Here is a 10,661-nt window from a genome sequence, read left to right on the forward strand (position 1 = left end):
GTTAGTCAAAGTAATTAGTGATCTACGTTAAATAATGAGGGTGGTGCAGTGGTCAGCACTGTGGCCTCACAGCGCTGGGGCCTTGGGTTCAGTTCCCAACCTGGAGTGCTGTCTGTGGGGAGTTTGCATGTTCCCCTGTGTCCGGATTTGTTTCGTCCCACAGTCACGCTGGTGGGTTGATTGGCTTCTGGGAACACTGTGTCTGTGTGTGTCCCGTGATGGACTGGCGTCCTGTCCAGGGTGGACCCCGCCTTGCGCCCGTTGCTTGCTGGGATAGGCTCCAGCTGCCCCTGTGACCCTGAATTGTATGAAGTGGTTAGAAAATGGACAGATGATCGTCACTGCTTTGCTGCCTCTGAAAACCATCCTTTGCAAAGGGTAACACCCTGTTCCTGTCTTGGGTTAACGATTAAAACTGAAGTACACACACCCTATACAGCACCAAGACATTTCCTCCCACAATCCCCTGTGACGTCACACAGCCTCCAGGAATTATGGGAATGATTATTAAGGGCTGTGAAACAGCAAAAGCGGGTTAATGTGTGTCCCCAGGGTTTCTGTTCTCAATGCCCTGCGGTCTTGGGCTCTCTGGGCTTTGCTCAGCCCACATTCCCAGTTACAGAGTCAGACTAATTAATGAGCTGCACTAATTAATTACAGCGCTCCTAATGAGGTTCTCAGATGCCTTAGAAGTGAGTGTTCCCTTAATTAAGGGAAGGCTTCCAGTCATCAGCTGTGAGAGGCATTAAGAAGGCAGCAGAGGAACGAGTGCAGGTTTATTCCGTGCTGAAAAGAGAAGAGCAGAGACACAACATTTCAGCTGTGGAGCCTCCTGCAGGTGTGAGTGTGGAGAAATCAGTGTTAATCAAGAGTGCCGGGTTCGAGGTGAGTACAGTGTTGAAGCCACGGGCAGGTGTCTGGTTTCCTTCCAGCAGTTTCCAGTCACTGGACAGGGGCCTCTGTGAAGCCCTAGGCACGCACCTGCGACACGTGACACCGGGGCAGAGGGGGTTCATAAAAATCGGGGCGCCCCAGCCCTGCGCTGTAGGGTCACCCTTAATAATTATTATTATATCACCTCAACTGACATCTCGGGGGATGTGGCCACACTGGGGGCGGAGTGGTGGCTCTGTGGCTGAGGGTCTGTGCCTGTGGCTGGAAGGTTCCCGGTTCGAATCCCACGGCCGGCAGAGGAATCCTACTCCGTTGGGCCCCTGAGCGAGGCCCTTCACCCCAGCTGCTCCAGGGGCGCTGTACGATGGCTGACCCTGCGCTCTGACCCCCAGCTTCTCTCTCCCTGTCTGTGTGTCTCATGGAGAGGAAGCTGGGGTCTGCGAAAAGACACATTCCCAATATGAGAAATTGTCTATGACTCATATAGTGATCTTATCTTATATACATATATATTTCTTTCACTTTGCCAAAAATGAGCAGTGCTGGTGTGGGCGGTGTGGGCGGTGTGCGGCTCAGATCAAGTGTCCAATCTCCTCCATCCCGCCCACGCGCTCTTCCAAACGGGCTCCCACAGCTCCCTGGAGCGGAGCCCCCCCCCCGTGAGCGCCTCTTGTGTGTTTTGTTTTGTTGTTGTTGTCATTCTGTCAAGCGCTTTGAGAAGCCACATTTAAAGGCGCTAAATCAAATAATTATTATTATAAGGAAGGACACAGACAAGAGGCCATGAGGCTCATCCAACGTGTGTGGTTAGTAGTGAATTGATCCCAGGAGCTCATCCAGCTTGTTCCACCCTCCCACCACCCTTAGAGTAAAGAGGCGGCCCCCCCCCCTCCCCGTCCCGGCACCTGAAGAGCACTCCACAGCCGAAACGTGGCGTCTCTTTTCCCTGGCGTCCAGCGCGGAATGAACCGCGATCTGTTTCAGACGCGCGTCACGGCGATTCTCCCCTCCGCTCAGAGACGCAGCAGCTCTGTTTTCGCAATATTCTGCGCGTGGGGGGGTCAAAAGTCAAGTCGAGATCGAGTCGCACCGCTCCATTGCGGAGTCCTGACTGAAACCCACCCAGAGGCAGGGCTCCTGCACGGGCCCTGTGCACTGTGGGCGAGGGGCGCTGCTGGGCAGCGTGACCCCGGTCTCGTCGCCGCTTCAGTGAAGGAAATGTGGAGCCGGTCGGGTTTCACTGTCAGAACTCCACCGAACTAGCCCGTCGCAGATTTAGACACATCAGTGTCTCAGTGGACAGGTCTCATCCCATCTGCAACACGGACACACTGATAAGAACAAGCGCACGAAAACAGCTGGAAACTGGAGACAATAAGAGCAGGAGAGCAACTGTTCCAACGAGAGGCGCTGTCTGGCACATCTGGGAACTGCCTGGCCACTCTGCAGCTCATTGATGGGGGGAATCTCATCCAGCTGTTTCCTGGGGGAAGCCAGGGTGTCAGCTTCATCCACACGACCTTTCACCCCTTGTTCCACTCACCCACCACCCCTTTGTGTACAGTAGCGCCGCCTGCCCCGGCTGGAGGCTCTTGCCCAGCTGTGCCTTGATAGAAGCCAGGATAGCAGCTTTAACAGCATGGCTGGGCGGCTTGTTCCACTCTCCCACCACCCTTTGTGTACCCTAATAAAAAAAAAAGGAATCCTGAAGTTGGCTCTTTCATTCTTAGGGTCACTCAAAAGGCAGGTCGAGCAGCTCATCGCTTGCCGTCTGCGCACGGCTGTCTCGACACACACTCGCCGGCAGAGGGCGAGCTCCGCCCGCGACTTTCAACGTGACCTCACCAGCATGGCCGCCGTCACCGGTCGCGGCTCAGGGGGACCGGAAGTGCGTCCGGCAGAGGGTGAGACACACACACAATGGCGCGGGAGGCTGAGAGCGTGAGCAAGGTGTCGGAATTATTTAAAGAGAATGAATGTTGCGTCTCTCGGGTCTTCATTCTTCGTTGACAGATCATAAAAAAACACATTTCCGAGCTTCTGTGAAGGGTATATTTAGTGGTATACAAGTATACAGCAGCGGAAAGATCAGCTAGTCCAGACCGCAAATAATAATATTTGCATATCCCTGTATCCTTATTGTTTACCAACTAAAACAAACCGTTATATGTGTCGTTGTTCATTAGTGTTTTTTTATTTCCTCAGCATAAGCGAAAGACAGTAAAATGGCTAAACATTCCGAGTTTGCTCCACCTGTCTCGGAGTGCACAGGACGGCACTTGGGAAGGGGACGGGAAAAAATTAAAATAAATAAAATGCAATGTGAAAAAATGTATCGCACAACCGCTGAGGGGCTTTAGGGAACACGTCGTGGAGTCTGATTTGGTTTAAAGGCTCCGTACACGTTGATCAGGAACAGACACAAGGTGGAAATAGAGGGGAGCTCGTTTTAATTGCAAGTATTCTCCGGGAAGCGGTGTTGACACTGCTCGCCTCTCACAAAATCCGGTCAGGGAGGACAAAACAAACAGTCTTGGGTCCCCTTTTAGTTTCTGAAGACTGGGGACGCCTTCAGAAAGTCAGTGACGAATTAATCAAGACGTGGATCGATCCCCCATCTGCTCGGTGGGCCACTGTGGCGTTGCTCCCTCTGAACGATTCCGTGTCAGATTTCTAGATCAACACGGACACACGCACACTCACACCAGCTCCAGTTTTCCCACAAATCAGTTCTCCCCGCAGTTAACCCGCCTGCGTGTCTTTGGACTGGGGGACGAAACCGGAGCACCCGCGGGGAAACACGCAAACTCCACACAGACAGCACCCCCGCGGTCCTGTATTGAACCCAGGGCCACAGTGCTGACCTGCTCCCTCGCCTGGAACTCCTCTCTGTGGACATCTAACCTGCGTCGCGTATTATAAATGACGTACAATCCGCGTTTTCCCTAAACGGATAACTATCCAATCGCCACTGTGCCGGAAGCTGGCTCCGGCCTGCCCTGGCAGGTCTCTGGCACCGCCGCCAACGGCGGAGTAAGACCGTCCCCGAGCTGGGGGTCTCCTGGAGCTCGAAGCCCTTTCACACGCAGGAAGGCAGGGACCCACTTAGTCCACCAGAGAGTACAGCTGTCGCAGTCATGGCCACAATCACGACGTTATTATTAAGAAGAAGAATGTTGATGATGAGGATAGGATTTTTTCTTGGTCGATCGTTACAATGAGGAGATGATGATGGTACTATTTTTCTTCTCTGTTTTTCTCATGACGATGATAGTAGTCTCTTAATAGTACTGTTGATTATGTTACTGTTGGTCTCCTCTGTGGTTATTATTGTAACGCTGATGATGATGGTCTCCTCTGTGGTTATTATTGTAACGCTGATGATGATGGTCAGGATGGTGACGGTGATGATGATGATGGTCTCCTCTGTGGTTATTATTGTAACGCTGATGATGATGGTCAGGATGATGACGGTGGTGGTGCTGTTGGTCTCCTCTGTGGTTATTATTGTAACGCTGATGATGATGGTCTCCTCTGTGGTTATTATTGTAACGCTGATGATGATGGTCAGGATGATGACGGTGGTGGTGCTGTTGGTCTCCTCTGTGGTTATTATTGTAACGCGGATGATGATGGTCAGGATGATGATGGTGGTGGTGCTGTTGGTCTCCTCTGTGGTTATTATTGTAACGCTGATGATGATGGTCTCCTCTGTGGTTATTATTGTAACGCCGATGATGATGGTCTCTTCTGTGGTTATTATTGTAACGCTGATGATGATGGTCTCCTCTGTGGTTATTATTGTAACGCTGATGATGATGGTCTCCTCTGTGGTTATTATTGTAACGCTGATGATGATGGTCAGTATGATGATGGTGGTGGTGCTGTTGGTCTCCTCTGTGGTTATTATTGTAACGCTGATGATGATGGTCTCCTCTGTGGTTATTATTGTAACGCTGATGATGATGGTCTCCTCTGTGGTTATTATTGTAACGCTGATGATGATGGTCAGGATGATGACGGTGGGGGTGCTGCTGGTCTCCCCCGTGTCTGTGGTGTCAGGCACGAAGCGGGGGCTGTTTTCAGGTCTATTCTTAGCCGGCTCGGCAGCTGCTGAGCCATGTTAGCGCCTCTCTGATCACCTGCCTCTCCCCCCGGCAGCTCGAGTTCGCGGTGCAGATGAGCTGCGACAGCTGCGCCGGGGCTGTCCGGGCCTCGCTGGAGGGGGTGCCAGGTGAGGCCGTGCCGGGGCCAGGCCACCGGGGGGCGCAGAGCACGCGGCCACACATACACGGGCAATTTGAGGCCGTTGCTTATGGAAAGAAAGCTAAATGTTTTGACTGGGGGTGGAAATTAATGTTTCTTTTTCTCCTCCCTGCTCTGGCTTCTCTTCCTGTTTGCGCTGTGTGTTGTGTGTTGTGTGCTGCAGGGGTGCGGTCAGTGGCGGTTGACCGGCAGCGCGAGGAGGTGCTGGTGGACACCACGCTGACCGCGCGGGAGGTGCAGGAGCTGATCGAGGCCACGGGCCGGCGGGCTGTGCTGAAGGGCATGGGTGTCTCGGAGCAGGGTGAGAGGGCGAGGGGGGGGCGAGTCAGACAGAGCGCCTGGATCGCATTTTCTGTGTCGCTGCCTTTTGTACAGCAGAGTCAGACACAAGAGTCTCCTGCAGGCGATAAGCCTTGGACTGGGTCAGACTGCTGAGCACTGGGAGTCTGACTGACGACAGTGTAAAATCTGGACTGGGTCAGACTGCTGCGCACTGGGAGTCTGACTGACGACAGTGTAAAATCTGGACTGGATCAGACTGCTGCGCACTGGGAGTCTGACTGACGACAGTGTAAAATCTGGACTGGGTCAGACTGCAGCGCACTGGGAGTCTGACTGACGACAGTGTAAAATCTGGACTGGATCAGACTGCTGCGCACTGGGAGTCTGACTGACGACAGTGTAAAATCTGGACTGGGTCAGACTGCAGCGCACTGGGAGTCTGACTGACGACAGTGTAAAATCTGGACTGGATCAGACTGCTGTGCACTGGGAGTCTGACTGACGACAGTGTAAAATCTGGACTGGGTCAGACTGCATCGCACTGGGAGTCTGACTGACGACAGTGTAAAATCTGAACTGGATCAGACTGCTGCGCACTGGGAGACTGATTGCCTTTCCTGTTTAAGATCTCAGGAGTCTGTGCTGAGCTCGGCTTTTTTGTCTGTTAAAAACCACGACAGTGAGCCGCACGCAGTCGTTCGTCGAAGGCCGGGCTCTCTCCTTGGACAGCTGCTGGGTTTGATCGTACGTGTCTGTCTCTGCGCAGGGGACCTGGGCGTGGCTGTGGCCATGCTGGAGGGCCCGGGCCCGGTCCAGGGAGTGGTGCGGTTCTTGCAGGTCTCGGAGGGGCTCTGTCTCATCGACGGGACCATCGACGGGCTGCGGCCGGGCCCCCACGGGCTGCACGTGCACGAGTTTGGGGACCTGACCCACGACTGCCTCAGGTACCCCAGTAAAGTCTTCCTCTCGGTGCTCTTCTGTAGGGCTGTGCGTCTCTCGCTTGTTGGCGCGACCCCATGACCCCATGACCCCATGACCCCGTGACCTCACAGAGAGGTGGCACAAGGAAGTGGGAGCAGACCACCCACCACCTTCTAGACCCCCGTGTGTTGACACACGACAGGGGGTGCCCCCCCCCATACTGGGGGATCAGTGCCGATGGGAGGCGAGGCCTGTCCCTTGGAGACACTATTGCAGGAGGTCATAAGGGGGCGCTATACCCCCCACCCCACTCTCAGTGCTACTCAGCCAGTCTGACAGAACACGGGCATGTCTGGTTACGCCCCCGTGACCCGGAACCGAATCGCTGCTCTGACTCCAAGTTCATCCACGAGCGGGTCCAGCCCTGTGGTCAGCAGGTGTCCTCGGCTGGGCCGCTGACCGCAGGAGACCGGGACGGCAGAGCGCTGTGAGTCCAGGGTCCCCCGGAATCCGGGGCCCTCTGGGACTCACTGTGTCTCCGGGGTCCCCCGATCCCCCTTCTTTCCCTGCGGGGGGTGTGCCAGAGGGGAGATCCCCTTCTGAATCTGCGCCCCCCCCAAACTGGTGCAGTCCCCCCCCCAGTGCAGTCAGCCAGCGGCCTGCCCGCACACCACGGAGGGCAGTGATTTGCGATCGGCAGGTGTGCCCGCCACTGCGAGCTGGCCCGAGTCCCGCGCAGAGTGTGTGTGTGTGTGTGTGTGTGTGTGTGTGTGGGGGGGGTGTTAAAAATAGCCAGGGCCCCGGCGAAGGTGACGTTAACCCAGGATCGCTGCTTTGGCCAAGAGCCCACCTGCAAAAACATTACAGCCCCCGGGGGAGACAGACCCTCCCGAGCTGCTGGAATGACAGCGCGCAGCCTGTACAGTACAGGCGTGCAGGCAGCTCAGGGGCAGGTCTGGCCACACAGCGGACGAAACAAGTCCTGCACCGCCCGCGCCAGACATGTACAGCACGGGGGACTCCTGCTATAATCAGGCCCCTCTTTCCAGCTCCCCTGCGCCTGGAGGTGACACTGGCCAGGGTTCGAGGCGCTGACCCTCTCCGCCCCCTCTCGGGCTGCTGTCGGGTTCGCTTTGGCGGCAGGTGTGTGTGGGCGATCTGGGCGACTCCCCTCTCACGAAGGGCATCTCCTGCGCCCACAGCCGGTGCCACCTCCTCTGCCTGCCGGTAGCTTTCTACAGCTACCGAAACTAACCACAGCCCATGCCTCTCTCTCTCTCTCTCTCTCCCTCCCTCCCCCCACACCCCTCCCAGCTGCGGGGAGCACTTCAACCCCTTCGGGAAGCAGCACGGCGCCCCCGAGGACACAGAACGGGTACTGCACCGCACTGGGCTTTTCTGGTGGGGGGGGGGGGGCTGGGGGCACTGTGGGAAGGGAACAAGGGAGTCTACAAACGCCATGTGAGGCAGAGCTACCTGGGGCACAGTCATCGCTTTGTAGCACAAGCCAGATGGCATCACTGAGGCTGCTCTCCAGCCTGCTGGGTTAGAGAGACAGTGTGGAGCCACAGAATAGGCTACACTCACACTGTCACACCTGGAGCGGATCAGACTGCTGCGCACTGGGAGTCTGACAGCACTGTCACACCTGGAGCGGATCAGACTGCTGCGCACTGGGAGTCTGACAGCACTGTCACACCTGGAGCGGATCAGACTGCTGCACACTGGGAGTCTGACAGCACTGTCACACCTGGAGCGGATCAGACCGCTGCGGACTGGGAGTCTGACTGACAGCACTGTCACACCTGGAGCGGATCAGACCGCTGCACACTGGGAGTCTGACTGACAGCACTGTCACACCTGGAGCGGATCAGACTGCTGCGCACTGGGAGTCTGACAGCACTGTCACACCTGGAGCGGATCAGACTGCTGCGCACTGGGAGTCTGACTGACAGCACTGTCACACGTTTAGCGACAACTGTGAAATGCCTGCAGGCTGTGGGTCTGGAAAAGCCTCGGTCTGCGGCTTCAGAGCCTGTCTGTGTGTTGCAGCACGTGGGAGACCTGGGCAACATCACCGCAGGCCCCGATGGCAGAGCCTCTTTCAGACTGGAGGACCCCCAAATCAAGGTAGGAGGCCCCCATTCCCCCTCGCACTCGATGCTCTGTGGAGAAGTGAGATGCTCACCCCTGCAGGCGGCGCCCTGGGTTCACTCCTGAACCCGAGGTGCAGTCTGTGTGGAGTCTGCATGTTCTCCCTGTGTTCCTATGGGTTTCCTCCCACAGTCCAAAGACAGGCTGGTATAGACATGGATCCGCCGTTGTCAGACCTGAGGGGCAGCTGGTCTGGTGCTTCAGGTTCAGTCGTGTTAATTGGCTTCTGGGTGTGTGTGTGTGTGCCCTGTGATGGACTGGTGTCCCACCCAGGGCGTACCCCGCCTCGCGCCAGTTTCCTTGCTGGGATAGGCTCCGGCTTTTCCTGCGACCCGGAGTTCGAAGAAGCAGTCAGGAAATGGCTGGATGGCTGGACATCCGTCGCTGCCGAGTCATCGTCATGGGTGACTTCCCCCCCAGTGCCAGGCCTGTGGTGTTCCAAGCCTTCTCCCTTGACCCATCTCTGAGAGGGGCGTGGCCGGCGGAAGGGGCGTGGCCTGGCAGGGGTGTGGTTTGAGCGGGTGACAAGGCAGATGAATGAAACATCATTTATTGCGCTTTTGTGTCCTTGGTCGCCCCTGACGCCTCGCTCCCCGCGCAGGTGTGGGACGTCACTGGCCGCTCGCTGGTGGTGGACTCCGGTGAGGACGACCTGGGCCGGGGGGGCCACCTCCTCTCGAAAGTGACCGGCAACTCTGGGGACAGGTGAGACCTCGCCGCCGGCGGAGCCAGCGACAGAGGGGTGCTCTTTCACAGCAGAATAAGGTCACGCAAGAGGCCAGCTTAACCAGTGGTTCAGGTCCAGTCCTGTTAGACCGGGAGGACAGCTGGTCCGGCGGTTCAGGTCCGGTCCTGTTAGACCGGGAGGACAGCTGGTCCGGCGGTTCAGGTCCGGTCCTGTTAGACCGGGAGGACAGCTGGTCCAGCGGTTCAGCTCCAGTCTTATTGGACCGGGGGGACAGCTGGTCCAGCAGTTCAGCTCCAGTCTTATTGGACCGGGAGGACAGCTGGTCTGGTGGTTCAGGTCCGGTCTTGTTGGACCGGGAGGACAGCTGGTCCAGCAGTTCAGCTCCAGTCTTGTTGGACCGGGAGGACAGCTGGTCTGGTGGTTCAGGTCCTGTCTTGTTGGACCGGGAGGACAGCTGGTCTGGTGGTTCAGGTCCTGTCTTGTTGGACCGGGAGGACAGCAGGTCCGGGGGTTCAGGTCCGGTTATTGATTATTTGATCTGATCCCTGTGTAGGCTGGCGTGTGGGATCATCGCTCGCTCGGCGGGACTCTTCCAGAACCCCAAGCAGATCTGCGCCTGTGACGGCGTCACGCTGTGGGAGGAGCGAGACCGCCCCGTGGCCGGCCCCGGACGCAGGGCGGCCAATCAGCCGGCGGCACACCTGTGACATCAGAGGCAGTGGGCGGGGCAGACAGAGACAGACTGAGCGCTGAACCAATCATCGTCCACCTGTTCTGCTGCAAACAGGTGGCTGAATCTGTGATCTCGGAAAACACTTTGACTTTCGTTTCTTCCCCTGTGCAGCAAATTGCACAAAAAAAAAACCTGCACTGCTGCCACTGCAGTGCGTGACAGACTGCTTGTGCACTTTTCTCTGATTTTCTTCATTGTATGTCCTCAGATTTACGTTAAAGCGTGAAACATCTCTGACGCAGTAGGGAATCATAGGTCTGTGGCTTGTGCTCAGGCTGTACTTTCGGTCACTGTGCTTTTGTTTGTAAACCTGTTCTTTTGAAACCAGAAGCAGCTCGGTCATGAATTGATTTGCAGTTTGATATGCACTATGTGTGTGTGTGTGTGTGGCGTGTTGGGGGTCTGGCCTGGTACCAGCAGGAGGTCCCAGGGGAGCAGCAACCCTCCTCCAAGGCCTGAGAGGTTACAGGTTCAAATCCCAGATGGGGCACAGCTCCAAGCCGCTGTTGATGTGATCCAGCAGCACCCTCAGCTGTAGAGACTTTCAAGGCGCTCATGATAAACAGGCCTTCGCTGTTAATGGACTTCCCTGTTTAAATAAAGGAATACAAAATACTTTTGAAATGTATGACCTGGTTACACATTTCTTGCTTTAATACGGTACAAAGAAAGCATCGGTTTAAGATGAAATCAACCTAAATTTATTAGTAGTGTCCTATTAGC

The 10,661-nt window shown here is 56.0% G+C and overlaps 1 protein-coding gene across 1 annotated transcript; it reads left to right on the plus strand.

The window, feature by feature from the left end:
- The first annotated feature begins 2,762 nt into the window (after nucleotides 1–2,762).
- On the plus strand, nucleotides 2,763–10,566 carry ccs (copper chaperone for superoxide dismutase). The gene is made up of 8 exons (XM_069180499.1): nucleotides 2,763–2,844; nucleotides 5,056–5,128; nucleotides 5,324–5,461; nucleotides 6,209–6,386; nucleotides 7,678–7,738; nucleotides 8,416–8,493; nucleotides 9,119–9,222; nucleotides 9,759–10,566. The coding sequence occupies exons 1-8, from the start codon at nucleotides 2,815–2,817 to the stop codon at nucleotides 9,910–9,912; spliced, it is 816 nt and encodes a 271-aa protein (XP_069036600.1). The 5' UTR covers nucleotides 2,763–2,814; the 3' UTR covers nucleotides 9,913–10,566.
- Nucleotides 10,567–10,661: the final 95 nt, after the last annotated feature.

Source organism: Lepisosteus oculatus, chromosome 18, assembly GCF_040954835.1.
Source record: "Lepisosteus oculatus isolate fLepOcu1 chromosome 18, fLepOcu1.hap2, whole genome shotgun sequence".
In the NCBI taxonomy this organism is placed as follows: Eukaryota; Metazoa; Chordata; class Actinopteri; order Semionotiformes; family Lepisosteidae; genus Lepisosteus; species Lepisosteus oculatus.

Coding starts and splice junctions, on each gene's coding strand:
- ccs (XM_069180499.1), top strand. CDS start 2,815: ATGGCGCGGGAGGCTGAGAGCGTGAGCAAG. Junction 5,129..5,323: donor CTCGCTGGAGGGGGTGCCAG/GTGAGGCCGTGC, acceptor TGTGTGCTGCAG/GGGTGCGGTCAGTGGCGGTT. Junction 6,387..7,677: donor CTGACCCACGACTGCCTCAG/GTACCCCAGTAA, acceptor CACCCCTCCCAG/CTGCGGGGAGCACTTCAACC.